The sequence below is a fragment of the Acanthaster planci genome, linkage group LG03 (genome assembly GCF_054643075.1).
Source record: "Acanthaster planci isolate LZ-2023a linkage group LG03, COTS_SCS, whole genome shotgun sequence".
Taxonomy (NCBI): Eukaryota; Metazoa; Echinodermata; class Asteroidea; order Valvatida; family Acanthasteridae; genus Acanthaster; species Acanthaster planci.
In genome coordinates this window covers 11,912,165-11,929,850 of record NC_141779.1, presented here as the reverse complement: position 1 = coordinate 11,929,850, position 17,686 = coordinate 11,912,165, and the positions used below count along the sequence as shown (strand labels likewise).

At 37.8% G+C, this 17,686-nt stretch overlaps 1 protein-coding gene across 1 annotated transcript in view; it reads right to left on the bottom strand.

The window, feature by feature from the left end:
* Positions 1–17,686, bottom strand: part of LOC147799660 (USP6 N-terminal-like protein) — a 45,008-nt gene that overhangs the window by 21,775 nt on the left and 5,547 nt on the right. The window contains 3 exon segments of the mRNA XM_087134750.1: positions 1,362–1,404; positions 1,795–1,880; positions 12,300–12,373. Of these exon segments, the coding sequence (XP_086990876.1) occupies positions 1,362–1,404; positions 1,795–1,880; positions 12,300–12,373 (203 nt within the window).

Below are 17,686 nucleotides of genomic sequence, written 5' to 3'. Positions count from 1 at the left end.
TTATTTTGAGCAACAATGCATTGTGGGAACCATGCACAATTCCAATCAAGTGAAAGTTCTAAACATCAGAACTTTGAAAAGTTCAGACAGGAAACCTCTGTACCTTGCCGAAACAAACATGCAACACAAAACAAGCCAAATAATTTCTACAATCTTTCCATAAGACACAAATAATTTATTTACATGTATGTCATTTGTAAAGTGCATATTTTTTACAAATACTGTATGTTCAAATGCGCTACACGCTGAATAGCTGAAGGCACACAGGTGCAAAGGTGCCTGGGGCAGCTGGTAAATGACCCTTATCTATGCATGGAGTACAACAAGATATTGCAAATGCCAATTTTGGCAGAGGGAAAGAAAACCAGAAAGCCTAGAGACAACCTTCATGGCACAGGAGAGAACCAACAAACAACCCTACTGGCATACCCTCCACGTGTATGGCCCAGACCAAGAATTGAACTCGGGGACCACAGTGGTGGTCCTGTGACACAGAAAACATCAGCAGTCTAAAAATGTTTGATAGAATTTCAAAACAACCAATGAATGGATGCTAATATATACATGTAGTTCAGACATATCATCCGAAACACTTCATCCAAAACACAGACATTTCAGGCATGGGGGGAGGAAAGCTGCATACATGTACAATGTAGGAAGGAGGTTTGATGTGGGGGTAACTAACAAATTTCAATGGCTTTTAAAAGATACTTATATCTTTATTTTTTTAACAAAGATATTTAAATCACTTTGACTGTGATAAAATTGAACTTCATGCACAGTATGAGTCTCGTGACTTGGACCCAAGACTCAAAGTGCGGAATTTCAACATGGACTTTCAACACCTGGCAGTGGCCAACATAATCAGCGTTAAGTTTTGTTACCCCAAAACAAGTCTGTTGTGGGCTGACAGAGGGGATGGGAAGCAAAGGGAAGAGGTGGTCAGTTAGTCTGAAATTTGCTCTCATACACAACTGTCAAATTTCAATTTCAAGGATTTTTCCTTTGTTAATAAGCCAGCAAGCAGTATGGATGTCTTTTAGACACTAGGTAGGCCATTTTGGACACGTTGTTTTGTCATGCCAAGGTATACACAAGTAACGGCACAGATCTTCAGCAGTCCAGCCATCCAGGTTTTCCATTCAGTGCAAATTGGGCCACCCTGCTGAAGTTCGAGTCCCAGCACTACAATCTGCAGATAGGAATTTTAGTCTCCCTTTGAGTCACGCTGCCTTTCCTTGCAAAGACCTTTCTGGTAGCTTCCTCCAACTGGAAACTGATACCTTACTATCTCCTCTCAAAGGAATTGGGACTACACTCCAGAGAGTCTTTCGATGGAGTATTTTCCAACCCTCACTTACCTTCCTTTCTTCTTCATCTGGGCTTGGGGGTAATTCATGCTCTCTACAACGCCACAAAAAAAATCAATCAAAAGAAAATTATGGATCTCTTAGAGGATTAAAATTATCACAAAACATGACTCTCTCACACTTTTTTGCTAGAACCATTTAGAAACGCAGTCAGAAAATAGAATGTATTGACACTTCAAACTTCAAGCAAATGGAAACTGAAAAAAGGGAAAGGGAAAACTACTTTAAAATGATAGCCGGTACAAGGAAAAGTTAGAATAGCAAATTCTGTAATAGACAAGTGAGAATACATGTAGAATACAGTTACTACTGGGACTGAAACAGGATACAAGGAAATTTCAAGGAAATGGAAGTTTGTTTTCTGCATGCTGCATTGGGCAATGAATTGGTTGCTTGGTCTCTAAAATGAAGCCTGCGCACTTACTGTAAAAAGCCATTTTTGTCAGTGACCTTGTAGATGATAAAGGATGCATCTTCCCATGGATCAATCTTGGCACCTGGTTCACGCCCCTACAATAAGAAAAAAAGATATGGACAGTGCTAACTGTACATGCACAATAAACATGAAGGTGAAGGTTTTAAGCTTTATATTTTGAAACAGTTTCAGTCCACTGCTGTAAGTGTAATGACAAGTTTTGTAAGTAGTCACTACCCGTACCTCAAACCACAAAATATCCTTTGTAGAAGTCTGGTTTCATAATGATGCCATGTACATATGAAAACCACAAATCTGTTTGTAGAGACTGTTTTTGGTAAAGTGAGAAGTTTGCAAACTTAACTGTTGATAAATTTACTCATTCTGAGATCTCTAAATATAATACCAACTTAAAACAGAGACGAACACTGCATTGTTTACTATAAATGTACATGTACGTACAAGTGAAGTTGGAATCAACAAAATGGAAAACTAATGAAAAAACGCATGTCCATACACCTACATTGTATACATATCTTGAATAGAAATGTGCTCAAGCTGACAGAACAAACTGTAGGTTTCAAATCACAATACATACAATGTAAACATATTACGATGAGATTTTCCAGATCAGATCCAGAAGAATGTACTGTTCTCTGTTTTAAAGTCAAGGGTTTTCTGGACTTGCGCTTAAAGATCGAGTATACTGTAGCCAATTCAAGATGAAGTACATGTATCTAACGATCGCGTTGCTCGGGTTTGGGTTACCAAACTGACATTTGTGCGGCCTGCAGTGCCCTGAGGGCAGAAGATTCAATGTAGTGGGGTTATTATCTCTGGATTGTGCAGGCAAAGCTTCATGCCAGTGTGTTTCGCATGCCCTTGTGTATCAGATGAACATCTCCCTCAATTGGAAAGCATCTGGTCTCTGGGTAGGCTAGGGAGTCCTTTTGGCGGCATGTTAAAATGTTACAGTGTAGTGTGATCACATGTACAGGTATGTATACTGTACATGTACGGTACAGTGTACATCAGCTTCAGTTTTGCCCACTAGCGTGCAGTGGGGTAGAGCTGAAGGTTTACCTACATGTACATGTAGTACAAATAAAGTACTTCATTTTGCACATTTTTTTTTTAAGATTAACCCCTGTGCCTGGAATGGTAATGCTGGATAAACCTATGGCTCTAGGATGTGTGTATGGTACATGTACATATGTATATGTGCGTGAAATTAAAAATTTTAAAAATTGTTTTCACATGTAAAAGGAAAACTGTTGAATTCCAATAATAATCAACTACCGTAAATATTTAAAAATGAAATGATTGTATAAGATTCGAAGCTTTTCATGTTGGAGATAGCAAGTATTGTACATGTAAAACTAGATGTTTGTGGTAGCACCACGGTATACATGTACAGGTAGGGTTCTGAAAAGAACCAGCAGTTCTCAATGTTTCGGACATGTTGCTCTGTCTTTTGTCAGGAGACTGTAGAGGGTCCAGTGATGAGGCAGCTTGTATGGTGCGTAGAGGGTAGTGAGGTGTGGAGAGGATGCTAACTCAGGACCCAACCAGCGGCTTGGGGGCATTGATTGTACCAGTAGTTCAAACTTAAATAAAACTGTTAACCAACCCTTTAAATAGCGCCTAAATCAGTGGCAAATGCGACCACAATTTTGCTAATGCGATCATACCGGTATTTTCACCATCCAGTCGCCATTTGGGACTTAAGATAGCTTAAAAACTACATACAAATGTATTTGAGCAATTTTGAGTATGCTTAAAAATAAAAAAAGCAATGATTATGTACTCAAAGTTCGTTCCAGAAAAGTAGAAATGGCAGCGCAAGTCGCATCGAGTCGCACCGATTGCGCTGTACATGTACATACCATACTTTACATGTACACATACAAGTGTACAATACATGCATCGCGATCACACGCACGGTTAGGTTGGTTCCTGATCTAAACATACGTTGTTGATGCACTGTATATGGACACCAGGGCCATTTTACAAACCACAGTATGGCATGGGCTCCATTTTTTGCTGCTGTTTTGCTGCAACGTAAATGAAACTTGAAACGGAGCTCGTGGCGGAATTACGTCCGAATAACTGATTTCGTGGATTGACCTCATTGGCACTTGAATCAAATATGCAAGTTGTGAGGTGGACGTGTGCCGCTCCAGGTCATGATTCTTCGGCATGGATGAACGATGTAAACACAGGGTATTTATACTACACGTACCTACATTCATGAATATTCAGCACACGTGATTACTAAATTTTCATAAAAGTGCTGGCGCTTAGATTTTTCCCCATTAGGAGCCAATGGCTACCAAATACTGTTTTTCTGTTTAAAGGGTTGCTGTTAACCGCAGGACACAATAGACTCAGTTTCAATAATCATCAAATAAATATTCTCAATGGGTTAACTACCGGTACATGTACGATGGGTGTTATGAACTCCCATGAAATTTCAATACTCGTCAAAGCAACACATGAAAATGAAATGTTTCAATTCAAACTAATAAAAACTGTTTTGTACCATACATGTACTTTGTAACTCTTGTCAACATCACGTCTTTTTCATATCCAAACACTTTAAAACAAGTGAATTAGTCCCAATTGTCAATTTCCAACAAAACTGTACTAAAAACATGTACACACATGTGCCCGTATTGATACCAGCACCTACGGAACATACATGTACGTGTGTGTGTGTAGGCTATGAATGTACGGGTACCCAAACATGTACATGTACATGTAGGCAATACTATGTACATGTACATGTACTGGTACACATACATGTAGGTCATACTGGACATGTACATATACATGTAAGTACATGTACAGTACAAGCAAAAGTTCAATGTTTGGCTGTAGTTTTCAACAGACAAAAAACTCATCACAAACTACACAGGAGATCAGGAAGGATTTAAAATCTGTTATTGTAAAGGCTCCACCAATATTTACATGATGGGGACAGGCATGATACACGTACATGTAACTGCAGGAGCAGTGGTTGGGGAAATTACGACTACTGGGACGAGTCAAGATCCCTTCAGATTGTTCCTAAATTAGACCGACAATTCTGAAATATACAGTCCAAAGTTCAGATTTTGCAATCTTAGTAAAAATGTACGGTACACAAGTATATTGTACAGTTGTACATGTGCTGTGCACACATACTGTACCAGTATACACATACATGTACAGGTACCGGTATGTATACTGTCCATATTTGTGCAGTTAATCTTTACTGGAAGTAATGAATGAAGGATTCAAGGGCTGCGTGTACTGGTACATATCCACAAAAAAATGTGTCACATAAAATCTGGACCCCAGTGAAATCTGACACGATTCCACACCAAGCCAATTTCTGACTTTTGCACACATGTGCTGTACATGTACGGTTGTACATACATGTACAATGCAGACACACCCTCGTATCATGTTGATTTGTGGAGTCCCTTAAAAAGGATTCTGGGCTTATTGGTTGACTGCTTCAAATTCAATCTTAATCAAGGCTGTCTGTGATGATTTCTACCGTACCGGTACATGTACAATGTAGGTCAAAAGACCACATCAGGCACAACATGAGGTGAGAAGATCCTCCTCCAAGTCATTTTTTTAATCATGACTACAAAGCCCTTTGTTTCTACTGATGCAAACATATCATTATTTGACTAACCAAAATCTTTTGTTTGAGCACGAAAATACCCCTGTATTGAAACTTTAACTCTGCTCTGTCCCCCTCCTAAAAATTATGCACAGGCATACCTGTATGAATTAATTCTCAAACATGTCAAATATACTAGTGGAGAATAAATTACCCTTTGGAAATCCTCGCATGTCAATGTCATGTGAGGTCAAACACAAAAATTCTTCTCCAATTCCCTTTGATTTTTTTGGTGGGTGGGGTTCCTTTGGGTGTTTTGATGATTTACTTGTTACAGAAATATAGGTACGGTACAGTGTAAGCATGTGTAAATAGAAGCACATACATGTAGTCATGTACATGTACATGTACATAGAAGCATGTATACAAATACAAGTTTTTTTAACCTGTTGGATGAGATTAAACTCTTTTGGGAGGAGGGAGAATTAAAACAGAAAAAAAACCAACAACACTGTAACAAGAAACAGTAACGGTACATGAACAATGAACATTATACCGTAACTTTGACATCAATGAACACATTGCACATGTACATTTTACTTCAAGAACAATTTCCAGACAAGTCTCTCAAATATTCTGTGATCAAAACATGAAAGATACACAGATGAAATGGCACGTACAAGTATGGTACATAGTACACCGTACATGTACACGTAATGTACCGTACATACGCATTCTCAATGCAAGATCAAATTTAATTCTTACATTCATCCCCCTGCCTGACACTGTGATAGAAAGTGAGGTCAGGCTGGGCTCAACCCTGCTTCTTATCACAGCCCACTTGAAAGCAAAGAATGTTTGGCATCAAAACCAGGGAAGTAAAACCTTGCCTCCCATCAAGGATGTTAAAAAATGTCAGCACTTGCAGACATATTCATCACATATACATGTACATGTACACATGTATACACTGTGTTCACACATGGGAAGGTCTTCCATGCATTGAGGGACAATTTCTTTTGTTAAGAAAGTTAGAACTATGATGTGGGGACATATTTATCCCTATGACAGAACACCAGACCGCTGTTTACCAGTACATGTAAAGAATGTACCAGTACACATACATGTAGGTACATGTATGTGTGTGGTCCCCATCATCTTGTAACCATGTGTGTACATGATTTAAATAATTTACAAACCAGAGGCAGTGTACAAAACATACATGTATATACAGACCTGTGCATGTGCCATGTACATGTACACATGTATGTACAAGTACGGTACATACAGTTATGTACGTATGTATACATGTACAACTACGGCATGTACATGTACAATACATGTGCCATCCGCTCATTAAATTGTAACATGTATGGATGGGTACATGCACAGTACTGGTGCATGTACCAGTCCGTACATGTACAGATGTACTGGTACCTACATGTAATACCCATGGCACGCATTTTAAGTCAAATTCCAGTACTATATAAATTCCAAAATCATGATTTCGTTTACGTACATGTACAGTGTAGTGAGTGGAATGGAGTTTAGTTACAAGAAACTCATTTTCAGTATTGTTTCCCTGAATCTATTACATGTACATGTAAGTACAGCACATCTACATGTACATGTAGGCCTACTGAACATGTTTTATAACTATGAATGTGGCTGGCACCAAGCCTCCCTTTCAATTAATAAAATTTTTCAATCAATAAATTTTACACTCCCATTTACCAGTAATTACAAATTCCAACATCTATATAAGTTATTTTGTATATTTTATTTCGTATATTTCATTTTACCACTTTCATTTCCACCTTCAAGTTACAAAACAGTAGATTTATACGGTACTCACTTTCAATTTCAACAAAGCTACCGGTAGCACGCAAAGACAGTATACAGCCATCTACATACATGTACCGGTACATACCGGCATGTGCATGTACATGTACGTACATGTACATTGTACATGTGGGACACAGCCACATTCCAAAAATGTAATTAAATGCTTTTCACAATGGAATTCCTTATTTTGTTGAATATGACAATTGTTCAATCCCTGAAAAACTGACGTGACCTTTTGATTTTCAAAAGTCCTTTGTGTCAAATTGTGCAAAAGTACCGGTACAAAATTTGGAAACTGTCAAATCACCTTACGGGTACAGTACATGCTACAGGACAAATGCATGGCAAAGGGCCCCTCAAAAAAGGTGACAGTGAATAGAATGCAAAAATAGTTGACACCTGTTCATAAACATGTACATGTTCAGTATACAGTTTGTTACAGTAACAACGAAACCTTAAATTTTGTGTTTGCTATGATATTGTACATTTGTCAATGGAAAATCTAGAACACAATGAGGTTTGCAACAGCTGTGGTACATGCAATACTGCACATGTACATTGTACTAATGCACATGAATTAGACATTGCAAATTTATACAGAACTTTGTTGTACATGTACAGTACACGGTATGTACGGAGTACTTGTGAGTATACATTACCACTAGGGTACAGTTTTATACCTGTACATGTACGTATACAGCAGTGGCATATTCATACACTGTAATTAATTTTTTTTTAATCATTAATACATGTACATGTGCGTATATCATGTACATGTACATGTACATGTACATGAGTTCTGGGCTGTCCACAGTATTTTTGTCAAATGCACATTGTTTTATTAGTGTTCTCTAACACTCAAACATATACGCTTAAAGATCAAACACATTGGTAATTCACAATTTCACTTTTTATGAAATTTAGATACCTGTACATGTATATAAAACAATCTGTTATGTAAAACTGAATAAAGATTATTACTGACATCAAAAGCCCGAGTTGAGGTCGTCCTTTATATCAGGCAAACTGAAAACAAAAGTCCTTGGGAGCATTGAATAGAAGCCTGTATTGATGACGTCACACTATGGCTCTGCAGCTACCGGTATACGACTATTTCATTATTCCAGGGCGAATGCGCCGGGATGTGTAAACACTATGCTTGCTCGCACTTAACTGTGAATTAAAAGAGGTTGGACAGTGAGAGTGATTTGGGATTGCTTTCCATCGACAATGTTGATCAACACTGGATCAAACGAAACAATTGAACCATCCCAATTGAAACGGGTAATGTCCTGATGAATTTCAGGCAGATGGCCGAGGTCATTTGCTACGAATGACATTATACTTTTTCTCTGTTCTTGTGCTATAAAGCCCCCATTACAGTCAAGAGGTCAAGGAACTCTGGGGAATGAGAGCCGTATTACATGTACATGACATCAAGTTGCTAGATTTGTTTGCTGCCCTCGTTGATGCATTTTTTAAACTCTGAGCATTCTGGCAGTGGTAATGAACTCCTAAAACGACTGTGTTTTTAAAACATGAAGTGATGCTGCCACGTTAGTCATGATGTGGGTAACAATGACCAATTCCCTGTTAGATAACTATTTGACATCAAAGCAATGTAACGATCTACATGTACAGGCATAATGTACATGTGCACATACATGTATATCAAAGTACTGTACTACCAAAATCACTGTACCTGTACCCCTATTTGACCAATGGAAAAAGTGGCTTTGTTGCAGAAACTGCAGTGTCCTCGGCAATTTCAAGGATATGGGCATATATCTGCCTACTGTGCACTCTATTCACATTTTAATAAACGTACATGTACATGTACTACATGCACATGTACATACGGTACTGACACATGTACATGTCCCGGTACCTTGCTACTGCCATAAGTGACTGTAGTGATGAATACTAAAATCTTCAAAAAGCATGTATCGGTACATGTAGATGTATTTATCAGCCTAAATTTGTATAGGCAAGTTCAGGACCTCTCGAAGGGATTATGCTCCTCTACTAGAAAGATGTCCAGTATTTCAAGAAATTTAATTTTAATACCGAAGGGCGGAGGGAGGTAGGGTACTGTTTGCCATCTGTTGTCACCTTGTGAATCTGGGACCAGCAATCTAATGTGCTCACGCTGTGGTGCCCTGCATACGGCGCTGACATGGGCAAATTACAGGCATGAGGGGTAATCTAATAGAGGATTCTTCACTCGGTGACAAAAATCAATCACGCTCTTTTCAACCCAACCCCCCCCAAGTACATGTACATGTATAATCTGGTCTGGACAAGGGGAGGGGAGAAGGATAGCCAGCATTTGAACTTATTTACCCTGCATCACCCATTTGGGTAAATTGCTTGGATGCAATGCAACGCGATAGGGCCAAGACCTACTGTAGGGGTGTGTGAGGGCAATTTGGATTTCAAAGCGTGAACATACAGTTATTCTGATACCTACTTTGAAATTAATGCCTACAGTAGATTTTAATTTACTGGTGTAATGTGTTTGTGGCTTGATGATTCAGACCTTACAGCACACACCGGTAGAAAGCCACAGATATACATGTACATGTATACCCTTGTATCCTTGCAATGTGTCTGTTTTAAACATGCATGCAGTTTTAAACATGCATGCGTACATACATGTACACTGTACATTGAAAGTAGCGGTACATGTACAGAGAGTACAACAGCATACAACATGTGTATGTACCGGTACATTTAATACAACTACAAGTACTGTACACAGTAGATATTAAATGCAATAGGAATGCATACAGATTTATTTTCCAAATCAGCTTTTGTTCAGCAGTCAGTGAGGGTGAAATGAATGTACCGGTAAGACAGTGATTTTTTTCTCACAATATCTAGAACATGACCTCCCAAAAAACATGTGATGACAAATCATTAAAAAAAAAACAAAATAAAGCAAAACAAAACTCAAATACATGTACATGGATGTACGGTAGGTGCTCTTGTTTGGGCATTTAACTCCAAGACAAATTACATGTACAAGAGCATAAATGCCTTTACAGCTACCGGTAACACTTCAGCAATTACAGTACTTTGAACATGCATAAAATTCTACATGTACTATGCATGTAAATGTTTCCATTAGTTTATCAAAAAAGATTTGGGCTTCATCAGTAAATATTATACATTGTACGATGATCACGTAAAGGTATACCGGTACATGTACAGGTACGGGGGGATATAAGTTCAAAGTACACATACATGTACATGTAGGTACATGTACATTAACACACATGTCCATCAACTTGTAGCACGGAGGCTAATTAATAGACTTACATACTGTACATGTACATACAGGTGTACAAGTATCGGTACATGTAAATGGGCACATGTGTAATTACTGGGCTCAAGGATCAGCGTACTGTACATGTACATGTATGTGCACTGCATAAATGTACGTGTACAGTACACATATCAGATACATACATGTATCACATGCACATGTACATGTATCATGTACCGGTACAATGTACGACTCATACATGTACCTTTTTTACCTCAAACTACATGTACATGTAGGTAACCTTTCTCTGGTTTTCTTTTAACTAACAAAGTTTTTAAATGCACAATTAATCATTTATTCAACTCAATTATGGGCCAAGTATACATGTACATGTACTTGTGCGCATGTATCCACATGTACCCATACATGTACATGTATAGCACATGGGTAATTCCAGAAATTAGGGCTCCAAAAGTGTGACATTTTTGTGTCACCGTTACATCTAGGACTTTTTTTATTTGACATGGAAATGCCACTGGAATTGATTTCAAACTATTACTATTTGTTTGGCACATACCATAATTTCATTAATTCGTCACTCTTGCAAATTAGAAATGTGTTCTGAACTTACAAAATCATGTCAGATGTGACAGGGACACACACAAAAAAGGACCCCTAATTTCTGGAATGACCCACATGTAGAGCATCATATGGTACAATTTACATGTACCGCACACAAGTACACTGTGCATGTATACCCTTGACCGCAACTGTAAAAGCATTGTGTTCCAGTACATATGTTCCAGAACAGTAGTGCAGAAAGCAGAGAAGCAGGAAGGTTTCTGGGAATTCTTTTACCACTTGCACCCTGACATGTACAATGCAGCCAGAGTGTGATCTGCAAAACTGATGGATCTTCACATTGAAAACACCTAACATACATGTACATGTAAGTCAGAGCAACCGTTCTGTACTTTGTTCTCAGTATGGCACACCCTTCTTATTGACCAAACAATTAGCAAACAATTGTACCCACTCTGGTCCTTTGTTTCTGGTGTTCTGTGATGTACTTCAAACAAACAGATCATACATGTGCATGGGTGCACATGTACATGTACATGTACAGTATGTGCATACATGTACGTACACATTGTGTAGCATTCACGTGATAGTGCAGTTTACTGCTTCTTGAACACACCTTTTTTGGGAGTGTTTACCAGTAAATATCAAATGTTTTAATCAGTTCAGAACAGAGGCCCTGTAAAGGCAATCTGGAAAATTTATATTGCAGAAACAGCTGATGGCTACAGCTGTCAAGCACTCCACATGTCTCTGACAGCGGACTTCTCATTTCCCCTTGGTTTTGTACACATGCAACATCCAGGAAGTCTGTGGAGGTAGTCCTTGTGTTAAACTTGAACTTGCCTCTAGTGACTGTACAGGGCCTGCTGTTCTGGCAAAATTATATCGCTGCATGTCGCAGCTTCTGAGAATTGTAAAATGTGAGGATGCAGTAAAAAGAATTGTACAAATAATGATTTGAAAAGAGTCAGAATCTGTGACGCTGAGATTTCAAATTAGCTGCAATACGTGAACATTTTGCCTTGTGAGGAAATTATGTTTTGCAGCAAAAAGAAGCACTGTTTTTCAGTGGTTTAATACATGTACACTTTGCAGAAAAGGAATGGCATAATTGGAACAAGACAAAGCTGAAGGCAGGTGAATTCTCCACTTGCAAAATAAACGAACACGCATACAGTACAGGGGAAGCTGTACAGGACATACCTTGTCATATCTGGCCACAATGTCAGCTCGCTCCCTGTTGGAACGCTCCACAGCAGCCAAATCTTGCATTTCAGCTGTCAACACAATACGGAAAAAAAGATTTAATTGTGGCTAGTCCAAGAAAACTAAATCAGCACTCTCTGCAACATAATAACACTAGTACCAAAAGCACACACGCGCATGCAGACCTACATGTTTCTGAAAATGACCAATTTTTTGTGTACAAACTAAAGAAGGTGCTGCACAGGACTGCAAATTGGACTTCATACCACATGAACAACTACTCTTCTCCATGTCATCAATATTTCTTGTCTAAGAGACAAAGTTACCCTGCGGAGGTTTGGAGCTGTAAGCCAATGGACCGAGTGGCGAAACAAATTCACAGACAATACTGAGGTCCAAAGTTAATGTATCAGTACAGAAGGAAAGTTGCAGGTTATGAGAATTTATTAAGCCTGAGATCTTGCGATGAGAATAATCTAGAATTTTTCATTAATTGAGTGAAAAATGACCACTGGTAATTGCTGAAATATTCCACAAAAAAAGTGAAAATTGGTTGCACTGTTACTAACATCATTTTTATTTGAACCCCTGGTAACTCATGAACAAAAATGTTTAACAAAATGAAAGTGGAAATAGTAGATATCGGTATGCAGAACCATTCTCCTTTGTTTCCACTTTCAATTATTCAAAAACCTCTTTTTGTGTATGAATTACAGATAATTATAAGGTCAGTCACAGTATAACCAATTTCCAATGTTCCATGTTTCTCTTTTTGTGTATGAATTACAAATAATTATAAGGTCAGTCACAGTATATCAATTTCCAATGTTCCACAGAACAGACCTCTATACTGAATACATGTACGCCACATTTTGCTTTATGTGTAAGCAAACTGTGGCCTCATCAGCTACATGTAAAAGCAGATGAAAACCTGATTTGGAAAACCTACAACCGGGTGAAATCAACAATGAAAACATACATGTACAAAACAGGCCACAGGTTCACATGCACTGGCCATTTCATTTTCTCACGATGCACACCGCAGTATACACTGTACATGCACATGTATACAAGTTCCCTAGGTCTCCCTGCAGTTGTAAACTGCAGGCATGACCTCATTTCAGAAACAATATGAGGACATGACTTCATTTCAGACTTGATTGTGAGGAAATGATCTTATTTCAGTCTAGAATGTGAGAACAGGCAATCCCCTTAAAGAACATGCACAGTGCAAAAACAATGTACATGTACCGGTACACTTCCATACTTCCAAAAGTGGCAATGATGTTTTGAATCTTTATGGCTGACTGGGGAAGCACTGACCGTACAGCAAAAAAGCACATCTACCCTCGGTACTGGCAGTCACAGATATGGCTGCAATGTAATGTGTGAGTCTACTCTTCTTCCTAACCAGAGAAAAGGTTCAACCAAAAAAGGTCTCAGTAAAGGGGAGGGGTAAAAACTAAGCCTTAGATGTAGTAGTACATATTTCTGTCTTCAGCTTAAGGCTCTAAGGACTCGAAATTAACGGGCAAAGCTAGCTAAAATGCACCCGTTTGTCTCAGAAATGCACCCTTAAGGTTTTTAACAGCAAATGTTTTACAGTGACTACCATGCTCTAAAAATGAAGCTCAAAATAATGTCACCGACAAACAGAAGACTGGAGCAAGAGGCCACAAACTCCCTGCAAGGCTGCATGAACTACATGTGCTGGTATAAGTAATGTATTGATACATGGATATACCGATAGTGTAATCCAACCAACGAGTCATTGTCAACACGGTCAAAGACCATTGCAGCCTGCGTACATGTACTGTACACATACATGTACATGTATACTGCCCTATGCAGAGTGTAGACAGGATCAATACCGTATTCATCTTAATGTGCACAACCCAAGAGCATCTTAGTGTAAGATGCCCTTGGCAAGGGCATTTACATGTACCAGACATGTGTAAATGTACATTGTAGGCAAAAATGTTCTCAAGTTTCAATCAAATTAAAAATTTAGCATTTTACCAATGAAAATACTGGTACACATACATGTACATGTATAGGTCTACAGTACATGTGTACATGTACATTGTACGTAAGTACATGGTAGTATACATACATGTACATCATGTATACCGGTACATGTACATGTATATAAATGTTGGTACATGTACCACAACATGTCATGGTCTTGATTGTGGTTAGAAAAACACATGCGTCAATACCAGTATTTACATGCACATGAACATGTACGCGCATCAATTACAGGAAGCTTTTAGCCATCATTTCACGTATGGTATATGTACAGTACAGTGTGAAAGATGTCTACCTACAAGTACATTGTACTCGTACACGTATAATGTAAATTGTGCTTACCTTTGTTACCAATAAACTTGTACAAATTTCTTCACTCTTATGAACAAATACTAAACCTACATGTACATGTACGAACACGGACACTGAATCATGCTGAATCATATCACAGTCATGTATGCCATGATGTATATTTTACATGTACATCTATCATTGTGGGAACTGGTGGTAATTTGTGGCATGGTTGTTAGAACAAATAGCTGATTTCATTTCCTGATGAGCAAAGTGCGTAAATGATTTACATACCGGTAGGTTGTACATGTACATGTACATGTATGTACATAACATACAAATGTAACAGTACCCATGTACCAATACAATGTAGGTAAATATTTGGTACATGTACAGTACATGTACCGCTACATTGGTAACAAGCATGCATCGTGGTACAATACATGTACATGTAGTATGCACATTTACATGTACGTGTACATTTACTCAGGCTGTGCTTAATATCCGAATATTCAATTGATTACAGAATATTTGAATATTTTTTCCAAATTCTTACAACGATTCAAAAACTAAATTATTCATTACAAAATGAAAAGGAATAAAATTTCAACAGGGCAAGAAGTACATGTACATGAATTGTTCTCTTAAAATCTTGCTAAATCATGGCTGGAGATACTTTTAGACTTGAGAAACTATTTTACATGTACAGTAGTGATTATATAATGTACAATTGTGTGCATTATTGCAACTTATTTTGAATATACATGTACACATACATGTACATGTATGTATCTGCCGGTCGGTACAACTGAATATTCAGATATTTGATCAAATTGAAGGTCGAATATTCGAATAGTGAATTAGTCTAATTGACTCAGCCCCAATGTTTACATGTACCTTATAGGAAGTCTAACCCAACACTGAATCATATTTAGCATGCACTGATCCATACCCCCATTTGCACAATGACAGCAAATGAAGCACATGATGACTCAAAAGCAAATGGCCAAGGCCCAACAGAACAGCGCACAACAGACTTCTGTACTACATGTATACGAAAAGCAATAAAAACCAACAGCAAATATTCGAGTAATTAAACATACTGGGTAATTACCATTCATATACATGTACTAGTATACTGTACATGTACAATATGCATCATTTTACAACAAAAAATTTCAATGGTTAATATGACAGAGTTTCAAATCCTGAATACATGTGCATGTATGTACATGTACAGTTCATTCATGTACAGTTCACTCATGTACATGTACAGTTCACTCATGTACATGTACAGTTCATTCATACATGTATACATGTACATGTACATGTGCATCACTAGACTCCCTGCTACATGTAACAGGTTTATATACATGTAATTATAGGCTGAATTTTAGAAATGCAGATGAAACGCAGTAACAGCATACAAAATTTATCATGTCATTGTCATACTTGATTTTTTTTTGGCAAATGGGGGTTAAAGGCCAGTCAAAAGCTTTGTTACCACATGTACATGTACAGGTAATATCCTGAACTACCAAATTGTTACAATTCTTTGCATAAAGGAAGTCTGCATTTTTTCAATGCTCTATTTTTAAAATGAGAAAGAAATAATAAAAGATACAAAAATCCAAATTCCAAATATGGTTCTAGCTAAAACTGCTTGTAAACGTATCGTGCATGTTCCCACTTACCGGTAATTGCATACAAGGAGAATTCAGTATATTTTTCAACTGATGTATTTTAAAACACCTGAGAAATAACTTTAAAAAATAAAAGCCATGAAAAAACGGGCACAAATTGACTCTCTTCATTCTCTTACCGTTCACAATCACTCTCACTATACCAGCAAATCTGCCAGGTCTTTTACCTTTCAACCAACAAAAATTATCTTGCTGCATCAAAATGTACATTGATTACAATATGTTCGTTGCGAACATTATATTTGACAGAATGTTGATGACGTTCGAGAATTTTGACAAAAAATGAATGACGTTTGAGAATGCCAAAATGCTGTCACATGTAGTGTTTGAAAATTCTATCCGCAATGTTCATTTTGCCGTTTATTTTGGAGATATTCCTGCTGAAAATTACATTAAAATGATTAACTGTGCGCATTAGATTTTCATAATGAATCGTATTTTATGTCTCCGACATCATTTTTTTTTCAAACATCATTCAGTATGACTGAGTTTCTTTCGAGAAACCTTGGTCCAAAGAGAAAAATCCCTGAGCATTGCCATTCCGTGGAAGGGCTCATGAATATTGAATGAAAAAGACAGTGCACCATCTGGGTTGATGTCAAAGGTCGAACAGGCCATGATGCAGCAAAATGTTTCTCTAACGGCACTGCAAGATAATAACGGAAGCCGCAAAATCGCCATGAACTGTATTTTGACTGCAATTTTCAGAAACGTACTCGAAGAAAATGTGATCGGTCCAGTCGTAACATGATGATGGTCTGGAGGTGCTTTTTTGCACTCTTTTTTAAAGCTGGTGTTGTACATCGATTTTGATTCTACTTGCTGTTTTTTTTTGCAGTAAATTTTTTTGACACTATTGACAGATTCGAATGATGTTCAGGATTGCCGACTTTGGGACCCGATTAATTGTGAGAGGTATTTTTAATTTTGTGAATTATGGTTTTGATATAATCACCTTTCACCACATTTGTGTAAAATAACCGCGGGGATTATCACCCCTCAGCAAATTTTATTGGCTAGGATTTCATTAGGTTGTTCACGTGCGTCAAAAATGCTGACATTCAAGACTTTAATCAATTAACTCCAATTAAGTTGAAAGATGGACACAGTCATCATTGTTCCAGATATCAGCCATGACTTCCCTCATTACATGAGACATTAGGAATTAATTCACTGCTGTTCTGTTCAAGAAAAATGAACCCCCAAAGTTGAACATTATCTAATGGTCCATATTTTGAGGAACCTGCCACATGTACATGTACACCTGTTTGTAAGATACAGCATTTGCAAGTAACGGTACATGTGTACATGTATGTGCACTGTACATGTACACAGGATGCATGTTACAGGTATGTGAAGTGT